The sequence below is a fragment of the Telmatherina bonti genome (genome assembly GCF_933228915.1).
Source record: "Telmatherina bonti genome assembly, chromosome: 7".
NCBI classification, from domain to species: Eukaryota; Metazoa; Chordata; class Actinopteri; order Atheriniformes; family Telmatherinidae; genus Telmatherina; species Telmatherina bonti.
Genome location: NC_136625.1, coordinates 18,069,286 through 18,082,848, shown reverse-complemented (window position 1 = coordinate 18,082,848; position 13,563 = coordinate 18,069,286). Strand labels below are relative to the sequence as shown.

The following is a 13,563-nucleotide window of genomic DNA, read 5'->3' as shown; positions in this document are numbered from 1 at the left end:
ATGCTCTGGATTGCCACTTCCAGAGACAAACAGACTCACATGTCTGAAAAAAGGTATTTGTTGTCAGTGAGTGATAATATTTGAAATATGGTAAAAAGGGAGATGGGATCAGCTGTATTTCTAAAAGAGATCTCTTCTATATTATTGTAGAAGCAGCACATCTGAAAAACAATGCTCGCCACTCTTACAGGACATGAAATTTCTGACTTGTAAATTCCAATAAAGAAAAAGCAGAGAAGAAGCAGTCTGGGTACAAAATTAAATTTGCCTCACCTAAAGGTGACATCTGGTTATAAGAGAAATCCACTGTTACAAAAATAACTTGTCGAATCCCTAAAAACCTGCTGTGTTGGTCACGGTAACAAAAATATTCAGGTGAGAAAAAACTGTAGCTCCTCATCCTGCTCCATTAACCTGCTACAGACACTAAGCATGCACACTTGAAAGGGCAAAACTGCATGTTACCATGATTGCATGCAGGATGCTAAAAGAGCCTGAATAACTAATTTAGCAATCAATAAACATCAATATTAAACACATACAAAATATAACCAAATGCCTCATCAAAAATTAAATAATATAAAACTCATAACAACTAAATTATTCTAATGTACAGAAAAAAATAAAAATATAATTTCTATTTGGGTCTAACAGCTATTTTCAACATTTGTGGTATTTCTATTTGCATTAAGAAAATGCAACTGGACATCCATTTATTTTCCCTCTTCAGTTTCTTGGATAAGGGCAAGACGTCTTTAAAAGACTAAGTAAATAAGAATTGAAAAGTCTAGTTGTTCTTCTTTTAACACAAAGTATTACCATCACCTGAATGACTAACACTTTGCAGTACACAACCGTATGCATCAGGTATTTTTCATTTTCCAAACACTAATCTACTGGGGGGGAAACTTTACACTGTTGCACACATACTGAAATACATCCAGGCCCTGATTAACGTGTATCCAGAAGCATGTACTCAGATAACAACTCAAAGTGCAACAACACCCAAATAGAGGGAATAAAATGTCTTTAATCATCCTGGCACCATTAGGCTCAGTGGTCCCCTTCCCTTAAACCGTGTGTAAATGCATCATCCCACTTCATCAGAAACCGTGTCTGAGATTTCACCTGATAACCATATCAAAATATCTTGTTTAATGGACTGATGCATGAAGAAACAGACACACACCAACACGAAGAAAAAAACAGACAAGGGCAAACACGCACACATCCATAAAAATACACATATGAACACACAGCACAAGGTTAAACAGAGGTGAGAACGACTAGCTCACATTTTCCCCCATTCCATTTGCAGCAGATTGAGTCTTGAAGTGCACTCTAAGCAGGCCTGCAGCACACTGGTCTGAATTACTTCACATTAGAGTCTATTCAGCATCGCAGCTGCAGACTGCAATCTCTTATTTATGTGCATGTGTACATACCGAAGAGTGATGATTACTTTGTAGTCAGCACTTTTTGTTTTTGATGTATATTCACATATCCAGGAAGCATAACGTCAATGATGCCTATATATATTCTTGGGAAGGTGCTTGTTTCCAGTTCAGTGCTGTTTAAGCAGTTTTCAGATAGTGACGAGATGTTGGGCATTATCACAATGAAAAGAATAGCCTGAAGGTCAACAAGTTCCTTGCAGTCTGCTCTTGTCACTACTGCAGCTACATTAGCAGTGATGACTCATCACGTCATACGATAGTTTGCTTGATAGCGCTTCTTATTCTTGTCTTGCAGCTCTGTGTCTGTATGTACAGCATTGATAAGTCACTCAGCAGAGTGCTGTGCTCTAAATATGAAAAAGGGAAGTACTGTAAGGAAGTGTTAAGTGTGTGCACACCGCAGTTACACTAAACAGTGTGTAAATATATTCAAAGCAAGATGAAGCATGTGAATCGACTTGTGTTGCTATTCTTTAACTTATTTCTCATCTTGGCAAAGCAATACTTTATATTTGAGAGTCAAAGTGAAATGTTCAATACAAACACAATCATATGAAGGTGTTCTCCTTCTGAACTACAGGAATCTGAGATGGAGAACAGTAAGGACAACCTCAAAATGAATTATTTAACATATGGAGTGATCCATTAGGTGCTATTGGTTTGCACATGTTTCTACAGAAATATACTGTAATGAAGAATACACTGTTCTTAAAACAGACTGAAAAAGCACAACATCTTTCATTGAGTACATGGCTCATAGCTTCCATCTTTTATAAGCAGGCAAGAGCTGTGTGCTCACACACTGTGAGGCCCTTCAGGGACAGCTTCAACCTACAGTGTGAAGGTCATGTGATAAAGGGGGTGGCCAAGTTAGCACTGACTGGGGGGGGGGGGGGTAGTTGTTGGCATATATTAATGGCTGTGGAAATCGCAGTGGGTGTCATTTATGTGTGTGCCCTATGTTTATTTATTTATTTTTTTGCTTTTTAAGATTTTCATGTTAACATCTGGACATGTGCAAGACCAGTTTATGGTCAAAGTCTATCACGGCACTTTTGTCATCATGTTTCAACATTTATAATTTATTAAATGAGCATCAGGGCGGAATTTATTTGCCTTAAGACTGACTTTTGAGACAATATAGCTGTTATAAAAATGTTAACTAGCAAAATAAAATCGAGTAAGAAGTAGGATAATTTACTTTGAAGGTTGGACTGCTTTTTGTAGTTAGTATGGGTGCTGGCCACAAAATGCAGGTTAGTGGTTCTTTATCATGTATTTTTCTGACAGTAAAACTGTGCCCATATTTTTAATGAATTGGTCTTAGGACCATACAATAAAATCTGTAAAATTCTCTTTCGTTTACAAAGTATGATGAGTTCAAAATAAGACCAAACTAAACACTCCAAAACATTCAGTTTCAGTGTGTAACAAAGTCAAAGGTCAGTGACAGAAAACTGTAATATATCACTAAAAACTGTGATTACATCTTATCACTGTACAAAAAACCAAAATACCAACAACTTATGTTTCTACTTTCTTGGATTAGACATTTTCCTCTTGCTGTGGGTCCACATTCATGGCTGCTGCCATATTTGTGCTGCCACCTTCTGTGGTTTGTCTGAATGAATAAACTGAGAAGTGAGATGGAGTGAGATCAGTCTGAGCTTTAAAACTAAAATACCAGCGTTGTTTTATGGGTGCTAGATGCAGAATTAGAAATGCTTTACAATGCACAAAAATGCACAAAAAGAAAAGTTTCAAAGGAAAACATGTTTACATAGGATTTTTGGCCAGTGTAGGCCACCAACCATTTGAAGTGATTTTCTTTACTACAAGATGTTAGTACTTCTGACACAATGTATATTTGCAGTCTGAATTGAACATCTATTCTTCAACACAGTTCTATAGTACCTATACCAGTTCAATTGTTCAGCCTTGTCTTTTTTACAAAAACAAGTTCATATATGCAGATGCAATAAGGCTTCTGCTTGTCATTTTATGGGAGCTCTAAGAAAGGTTATGCATACATTATTAAATCCTAAAATTACCATGAGCTCAAATAACACATTTGTGAACATTTAGTATTATATAAGAAATATAGATCAAAAGACATACTAGTAAAACAAATGCACAAGTTTAATACTCAAAGGTACAGTGTTTAAGAATTCCTGGTGGTTATTGGTTATTAAAGTTTTTTTTGGATTTACATGCATTTGAATTATTAAAAAGTCAAACAGTGTAATTAGAATACAAACACGACTCACAAAAAGTTAGAAATATTCATAAATTTATGATGTCAAAATGAACATAAAATACACTATAATGAATTTAATTTGACCTTCTCTAAACCTCTAAATGCATATGTACAACTTCTCGATATATAAGTATTTATTTAATCTTTATCTCCACCAAGGAGAAAAACACCAAATGTTCTGGTGCAATGACATCTTATATTTAAACAGTTCTCTGCAATCAAGCATTTTGCACTGCTTGGCAGAGCACATGTGATTTAAAAATTATATCAAGCAGATCAAAGCAGGTAAAGACACATCATTTCATCAGAGGTGAAAATGTTCTCCATGTTAATGCAGTAGAATTACAGTATGCCCACAAAGCTGCCAACATTCTTTGGCCCCGGCTGTTTTTCCACCACAGTGTGCAAATAAATTTTGCCCTGCCAAATCTGGTGTTACTGCTTCATAACTCTACGGCTGCCAGTGCTTTCAGCACAGGCTGGAAAGCAAGCTGTGTTTGTACCTGAGACGTTCTTTACTGTGATACACAAGTGTATTTTTTAATGCATGACCTTTAGTAGTATTTCCTGGAAAAATAAATTAATTTCATTCTACGTTCTTTCTTGGGTAAGCAGAACCCAAACATCAGAAATCATCCTTTGTTTGTTTCACAAAAACTGTCACATATAAAACTGGCTGTTTATTGTGTTTCTCTGATTACCCGCTACAGGCCAGGCTTAATTGGGTATTAAATGGACGGTGGTTAATAGGTAATGACTGATTCCAGTTTAATGGGGTTGTAAATCACAAGGTTATGGCCAGGAAGTTCAAATACCATTAAAGTAAAAGACAACTAACCCTTCAGGTTGTTGTAAAAAGTTCTTCATGGCCTTAACCTGCTGGAAGTGGCACGACATGTCCGTGGCCAGCACCATCTCCACCACCAGAGCACGAAGCTCTCTGGAGGATAAAAAAGGGACAAAAAAAAAACCAAAAAAAAAAACCACACAAGTTACATTCAATGTAATGAACTGTCAAATGCCAAGTAAATGAAAATTGATTTTCTTTTTCAAAAGTTGCTTAGGTAAATGAGCAATAGTTCTAATATTTGCTTTGACAAGTGTTTGCTCAAGGCAGAATAAATAAGACTGCAGCTGTCTTCTGTGGTATGTTATCATACAACAGCTTCATTTAGTGCAAAGCCGAACCTTGAAAATGATCCAACTTTGCTAAATTCTATGTACAGCTAATAAAAAATAGAAAAAGAAATCACTTAATGCATGGCTTTAATTTAGTGCATACTGCGAGCCTGTTCTGCTTGACCTGCCTGGTTTCATGCCTGTCTGCCTGTCTGTCTTTAAATGCTTTCACATTATATTTTTACATCTACATTTTTAATACCCAGTGCACTCACTCAGTTCCTTTATCTTTCTTTCTGCCTCTTTTCATCTATTAGTTCAAATATCTGTGTAACTGACCTCCAGTCATCCTTGGAGAGGTTGTAGAGGATGTTCATTTCATCATCGTCCTGCAGCAGGCGGTAGGCTGCGCTGACATGATGGCTCTCCAAGACTGAGCGATCATTATACAGGATTGCTGTGTCTGACCTGTCAGTTTAAAAGGGAATAAAAGGTTTGTACTGGAGGAAGAAAGCCAAGACCAAACATGAATTTCATATGACTACCAGTTTACTCAAATAGCAAAATATGTAACTAAATTAGAGAATTGTGTGAAAAATTTAACTTCAGGATAATTTTTGAGAGCTATATTTTACTGTTCATCTTTAAATATCTGTTCATCATGTCTTACTTTTGTACGTAAATGAAAAATTTCATATTATATATATATATATATATATATATATATATATACATACATAGATTACATACATATATATATATATATATATATATATATATATATATATATATATATATATATATATATATATATATATATATATATATATATATATATATATATATATATAGGGCATGTAGTTTGGAGTTTATCTGTACTATCATCCCGTTATAACTGCACTGCGGGCAATCACAGTGTGGTTATAAAGCCACCTTGCTGTAAATGAAAACATTGATCTGGTGAGTTGGTGCCATGCATTTTTGATTTTATCATCCATTACCTTGTCTGAATGTGGAAATTGTTTGTGGTCCCTGTGTGCTCATAGTCGTGCACCGCCGCCGCAAAGATCATGGCAAAGATCTCGAGTTCAGTCAACCAATGCTAGTGGCAAAGGTAGAGGCAAGCAAGACAAGATTGGGAGGGGGGTGGGGGGTGGAAAGCGTAAGGGAAAGTTATGATAAGAAGGTGAAGGAGAATATCATGACGATCATAAAACAGAGAGGATGGTGTTCAAAAAAGGGAGGCAACAAAATGGAAAAGTCAGAGACAGTGACAGGAAAAGAGGATGGAGAAGTATTGAACACAAGAGGAAAAGATGGACCGAGATTAGACAAGAGAAATGAGAACCCCATAAATGGGAAAGGATGGAATGGTGCATTACACCATATAGATGTTGAGGAGGTGTGTGATATAAATGATGAAGACAGGAGAAAATATTTCCATGTCTATCTGTCCTTTTAAAAATGTGAGTTTATGTTCTCAAACCTGTGAGCAAAACTGCATTTGAAGAGTAATTATCTTTCAGAGGAAAGGCAGAATTTCTTTCTTTTTTTAAACCATGAAAGCATGGCTCATGGATTCTCCAAGAAAAAAAGGAAAATGCCATATTTAAGAGCTGCATGTCAAGCAAAGCTTCAATTAGGCTGGCAAACGTCAGCTGACAGAGATGTTCTGAATACCAGGAGGATGAAATCCCTTTGATTTCACACACTAAGCTTCAGTCTATGGAACTTCATGAACATGCATGAACTTATTTCTGTAGATGCTGAGAGCTCAAAAGAAATGATGCTATATAAGCTGCGGGTATTATACTCACCACCATGCCAGTCTTGAGTAGCAGATAGTGTACAGTCTGTGTGACATCAGCAGCATGGATCAGGTTGTGGTAAGGATTTTTATGTTTGCTATATCCAACTTCTAGTGCCTCCACAAATGACACCACTGCAGAGATTGGGATCTGACACAGGACAAAACAACACCAAACATGTGAATTACACCTCAAACAGTCAGAAACCTCTGCAATTCAGCCTATGATTTAAATGATGATCCCATGCTATTTAAATGTGTGCAGCATCTGAAATTATAGTCATAAAACCATGCATCATGAATCATTTGGGCTACTGCAGACTGATTACATATTCATATCAGCTTTATTGCTCATGTCATTTACAACCAGATGCTGACACTTCAAGTGGATTGTTCTCAGCTATTAGACATTGTGGAAAATGAGCCACACAACTATCAAAAGAGATGATGTGTGTCCAAATCCTTTTATAAAATGATCATTACTGAAATACAACATAATTTTGGTCTTATGGGTCTAAAGGAGCTGTGCTCACTTCTCTTGAATCAGGGACATTGAAGGTTTGTGTCTGTACTAAGGAATTACTTCCTCTTTCTTTTAATGACACAAACAAAACTGTATTAACAACCAGTGCAGCAGTCTGTAATTTCATTTTGACTCTACCTTGAAGCGACTAATGAGATCATATCTTGTGAGCAACTCGTAGAATATGAATTTAAGTGCGTGATCCCCGCTGGCTTCATTCAGAGCAAACACATCAAACGACCACTTGTCAACATTCTGTGTAAAAGAGAAAAAAAAGTAGAATATAGACCATTTTAATGTTTTCATTCTTCTCAACAAAAACACATGTTTTTAAAACCAAAATAAGGCAAATTGTTGAATGGTGCTGATAGTCAACCTCTATGGCATATGGGCTTGTTTTATGTTAACTAAGTAGGTATTTTTTGTTTCTGCTTTAATGTGTGTTGCGCATATTAATACCTTAAGCACAGATATGACAGACGCAGGGTAGCTGAGTCCCACCATATTGGAGGTACGCCGGTACATCCTGTTTGGATGAGATAAAAACATCAAATGAAGAGTACTGCTGAGTGTAAACACCAGAGGTTCCTACATCAACCCCAAACCACAGCCTGGAAGGTTCCCCACTAAGACTAAACCTTCGATTCAACACAACCCAGTGTGAAACTATGCTAGAAAGGTTAAGTTGACAGGAGGTAAATGCTGCCTAAAGTCAGTTTTTTCACATGCAAAAGGTTTTGGGCTTCATATCAGAAATTAACCTAATCTTAAAACTGCACAAACTGGATATGTAATTCCCCAGGAATTCTTTGGAGTCATTAAATTCTGCTTCTATGTTGCCAACGTTCCACACATGTATGTAATGCAGCAAAATGTAAAAAATTTCAAGATTACATATTTGTTATTTCCTGTACAGACATTGCAAGATTACAAAGAGAAGTGATGCACACATATATGAAGTTTATTATTCAATCAGAGAAGGTGGAATTTTTTTCAGATAAAGCACAGATTGCACCACACTGCTCCAACTTATCAGTCTCATTCTCCCTGTTCCAATCTTTCTTCATTCTAACAGAGTGCCTTCTGTAAAAACAGATTAATGTTGGAAGCTTACTAATATAAACAAATGCATGTTGCATGTTACTGTGTGATAAAGCACAGCTTTGGACAGAGCACTGATACCGACTCTCTGAATGATTGTACTCAGCCAGACTGTGATGATATATAGTCAACTCAGGTGAGGTCTGCATTCTGCACAAACCACACACATTTCCAAAACAAAAATGTCAAAGGCAAACATAGCAGGGGCTTTTTTTTCTTTCATTTGACACAAAGAAAATGAAAAACACCCCAAAATCACTTAGTTTTTTCTTACTTTTGTTTTATGATCAAAAACTAAAAATCAGAACGTGAACTGTTGTCTGTTTTCCAATTTTGTACACAAAAAAAAAACGAAAAAAAAAAAACCTATCAACTAATCGGAACTGAAATATGATTTTCCATTTAACAATGATGTGACTGCAATTTGGGGTTTTTTGTAGGGTAAAATACACAATATTTTGTTTCAAATGAAAATTGTTAAAGTAGTTCTAGTGTAGTTTTGTTCATTTGGTGCATATTTGATTTTATACATATGCATCTTATTCTTAATTATAAGTAGCATAACCAAAAATTCATGCTCAAAATACAGTTTGTAAATTGTGGATGAATTAGACAAATACTACATTGCAAGACTTCTGTTTGGAGTGTGGAAGCCATTCTTCATTCAAGCATTAAAACCAGCTCCTATGCGGAAAATACAGTGGAGGTGGCAACATGATTTGGTACTTCTTTGATACATCAACCAATAAAGTTTCATATCATAACATCAAAAGATATGGGGGATGGTTACATGATGTTTTTTAATTCAAAATTAGTCATTCAGAATTAAATAATCAGGAATTAATGTATTCTCCTACATGAAAATAATAATTCTGAATGAACGTTTACATGAAACACATCCTTACTTAATTTCTCTTCAGAGCGGCAGGTTGGGAAGTGTTCTGATTGGACAAAGGGCGCACGTGACGTATGATGTATACCGGAAATAAACAAAGTTGATTTTCCTGCTTCTCGTCTTTTCAGTCATAACTTGTAAAAACTACATGATAAGTACCAGTTTCTATGCTATTTTTAGTGTAAATTTAAAGTACCAGCTCAACATGAGCATACTACATTACTTTTTGTAGCAACTGAGAAGGACAGGACAAGGTAACAACCGGAATTAACTTAGAGCGGAATTAAAGTTTACATGACAGAGGAATTAAATAGTTCGGAATTAAAATGCTAATAAACCAGCCACTTACGTCAGAATTAAGTTTAATTTCGAATAAAAATTTGCATTATAAATTCAATGTTTACATGGTCGTTTTTCATCTGTTTAAAACAAAATTAACTTTTATTCGAAATTAAAGAGGAATTAAAACTCCCATGTAAACGTGCAGACAGTGCAATGAGTCATCCATCTGGACAAGTTCCAAGTTTTTTCGAACAATGGCTAAATGAATAACTGGATGAAGAGGAATTTCAGTGTATGTTTTGAAGTTGTCAGATCACAGTCCTGACTATGGTCAAAACACTACAAAGGGAGCTGACATAAGCAAATTATGTTTGCAAAACTACCAACATCTTAGAGTTAAAGCATTACTAAATGGATTAGTGGGCTAACATCACTTCAAGACATTGGATAACAAACCATTGATCAAGAGGCACCAGCAATGTTCAGATGCAGATATAATGTAGGATTGATCACATATGATCCTGAAGAAAAGGTTCACTTTTGTTACTTGCATCTATCTAATTCTAGATTAATACAATGAATAATTTGTATGCAAATGATCATATTTGATCCCTTCATTGGACATACAAAATACCCATGCATTCTAGTCCGTGAAATCATCAGATCAGGCTGCATCTAAAATATTTAATTGAGATCAGTATTCAGCATAAAATGTGGGAAAAAATTGTTAGAAAACTGACCACTAACTACTATATGACTTTTGGGATTTAAGAAAAAAAAGTAATAAATAATAATAATAATAATAATATAACACTTTTAAATTATTGAAATTTTAAATTTCCAAGTATTTCAGTGAGTATCAATTAAAGGGTTAATAAAAAACACTACTATAATATTTTATTATTATTTTAAACATTATATATATATATATATATATATATATATATATATATATATATATATATATATATATATATATATATATATATATATATATATATATATATATATATATATGTATATACACACATATAAATATATATACACATACATATATATATCGGAAAGGATGACACCTTGCACTGAACATTAACATAACACTATTCATTTTGTGTGTTATTTTAATCATGTAAAAAAAAAAAGGTACACCAAAAGCTTAAGTATAACTGACGTGCTAAAAGTGCCTAAAGTGGTTTTCTATTTAAAAGCACTGCTATTAGATCACAATGATTCATTAGTCAAATGCAATCTGTGCAGAGCTAAAGAAACTTTATAAATAGCTGGCATGTCTGTAGAAGGTGGCATACTGTCTGGCAACAGCAAGGCCATTAAAGGGAAATGGAGTGTGCTATGAATATCAAATATCTCAAAAGAAGCAGCAAATTTACTAAAAGTACAGACACAGCAATAACCTGAACATTAAATATTTTTTGTTAAACCTCTAACACTCAAATACAAATTTATGTGACAACTTTAATATAGAAGTATACCCATAAATATATAAAATTATGCAAAACCCTTGTCCTGTCTGCATCTGTTATGCAGAACTAAATTAAAGATGCTGATAGAATTTTTGACTTTTCTTTGAGGTTTGATCTAAGAAATTATCATTAAACAACTGAGTGGGAAAGATAGGTGGTGGTAGTTCATATGAATAATTGATGATCTGTGACTTTATGCTTTTTAATTGTAAAAACGTTGTGCAAAACGCACAATATACCTCTCAACAAATATGCCAGCCTGAACAGCGTGCACGATGCTGCGGAAGCGAGGTTTTTCTTCATTTCGTCGCAACATCAGGCCCATCTGTCTGGTAAAGGTGGAGGCCAGCCAGTCCCGCACCTCCGAAGGCACCGACTCCGACTGGATATCACTGAGCTCATCCTCTGTGTCCACCAATCGCCTAAGGGAAGGGACATTATAAGTTATAAGACAACAAATACAGAAAATGGCAAAGACTAAAGGGTAACTAAAATATTTCACAGGGGATAAAACACAAATCTTAAAGCTGTTCATCAAATATATCACCTCTTATGTGATATCTAAACATAGCAGAAACACGAGATGCTGAAGACAGATCCAGTTGTGTGTTATAATTCTCCATGGCTACATTGACATGTGTCAGGGATCAAAAGCAAAAGCCTCTGAACTGAAAACATGTTCTCATGGCAAACAAATAATTCACATTACACTCATAATGATGCTGAGTGGATTCTGCTAAGGACATCTTGCAGCCTCCATGCTTCAGTAGTCAGAACTTTGCTTACCCAGATCCGTATAGATATAAACGATGAGAGGTTTATATAATTCCATAAGCCTGATTATAGATTAGATTCTGAACCCTTATTGTGCTTTTGGCAAATTATCCTGGTATGCTTCTTAAACTTAACCATGTGTTACAAATAACTTGCCATAAGAACAATATTTCCAGGACCGAGTCTTTTTTGATTTTTACTCTAACCAAAAGGTCAGCACATTCACAAGGTGGTCGTTGAATTTTCAGAACATTGTGACAAACAGCCTATTTGGCTTTGCTGTCTGTCGTTTACAGATGAGGTCTTGTCAAAGGTACATACCATCTGCCCATGTTTGCCACGCAGACATTCGGTGGTGCAAGAATTGAAAAAACATGTATTAAGAAAACTTTACCAAAGTCAGTGCAGCCAACCCCCTTCCCCTCAAAAAGTAAAAAAATAAAATCTTTCAGACTGCAGAACTTTATTGCAGAAGTACTGAAATAGTGAGGAGTGTGAATAAGCCTACTGTCATTTTGAACAGTTTTTTATTTGCACATACAACATTTACACACTGTAATAGTTTGTGTTTTGCCTGATAAATTTCAGTCCAGAGCAGCAACTGTTTTCAGTCTGAAACAACTTCTGAAATAATAATATATAGTTTTGAGTGCATGCATATTTTATGTGAAATGACACCATTTTTTTTTTTTTTTAAATTATAATACTGCATCATTCTAATGTATGCATTCACAAGCATTTGTTTTGTTTTGTGGCCAGGAGAAATGAACAAATTTTATCTATTGATTTACTTTTGGGCAGCTTATGTGGAGTTTTGCCATTATTTAGACTACTGATTTATCATAAGTTGTATCATAAGCAAAAAAAAGCTTTGTCAACAGATGATACATCTGAATCAGCTATCTCAAACTCTAGTCATTCGAGGTTCACAATGTTTCCCTGCTTCACTACACTTGACTTAGAAATAATGAGTCCTAGTGCAGAACTTGACTAAAAGTGTTTGGGAAGTTAAAAACCTGCAGGGCATTTGAGGATCACAGGTTGAGGTCTGAATGATTATCAGAAATACAGCTCAGTTGCTGCTTGGTTTAGTGTGTCATCAACAGCATGAAAAGATTAGTTATATGTCACTAAATAAAGAAGACGTTTTTTTTTTTCCATTCTGTTGAGTTTGCTTCCTGTTCTCATTTGGAGAGTACAGGCTTTACTGTATCATGTTGTTTTTTTCCATCCTGCTTGCTTTTCTAGCTTGGTATTTTGTTATTGATTGCCACACCTGCTCCTTATTTGTCATTATTCCTTCAGTACATCTGCCAAAGTTTCCTTTGCTCATTGGCCAATGATTTGTTAGTTCTTTTCTGTTTCTGTTTGCTTTTGCCTGACTTATACTCTGTTGCTGCCTGTCTTGGTAGTGTTTTCTATTGTGGTTTTTTTTTTCAAAATAAAGTGTCAGTCTTGCACCTCACAGTACAGTGTTCAGGTTCTTTCTCTGAAGACTTGCCTTGTAAATAATGACTGCAGAGACTGAATTAAATGTCTTCATGTGGGTTTTTTTAAGGAGTCTTTTAATGGCATGTTGCTATAGAAGATCTTAAGTCCATGCAGAATGTTTGAACTAGCTTATGGTATGACAGCTATGTCTAGATTAGGTTAATGCCTGTGTGTGTATCAGCATTAATAGTATAAGCTGAGTGTAATGTCTTGTTCTTTAATGTGTACTTAATGTTGTATCCCTACCTCGTGGTGGTGGTTCACATGTTGAAGCTAGTGGCTGCAGGTCAGTAACTCATTTATTTATGCTGGCTGGCTTTCCATTTGTAGATGATGAGTCTTAAACACTGGTGAGCAATTTGACTATTTGTTATGT

At 35.2% G+C, this 13,563-nt stretch overlaps 1 protein-coding gene across 1 annotated transcript in view; it reads right to left on the bottom strand.

Annotated features, from left to right (window-relative positions):
* Positions 1-13,563, bottom strand: part of fyco1b (FYVE and coiled-coil domain autophagy adaptor 1b) — a gene marked incomplete at its 5' end in the record, with an annotated part of 190,474 nt that overhangs the window by 96,948 nt on the left and 79,963 nt on the right. Inside the window, 6 exons of the mRNA XM_079243154.1 lie at positions 5,169-5,301; positions 5,835-5,935; positions 6,651-6,791; positions 7,302-7,418; positions 7,623-7,689; positions 11,162-11,344. Of these exons, the coding sequence (XP_079099280.1) occupies positions 5,169-5,301; positions 5,835-5,935; positions 6,651-6,791; positions 7,302-7,418; positions 7,623-7,689; positions 11,162-11,344 (742 nt within the window). The remainder of the gene's footprint in view (positions 1-5,168; positions 5,302-5,834; positions 5,936-6,650; positions 6,792-7,301; positions 7,419-7,622; positions 7,690-11,161; positions 11,345-13,563) is intronic.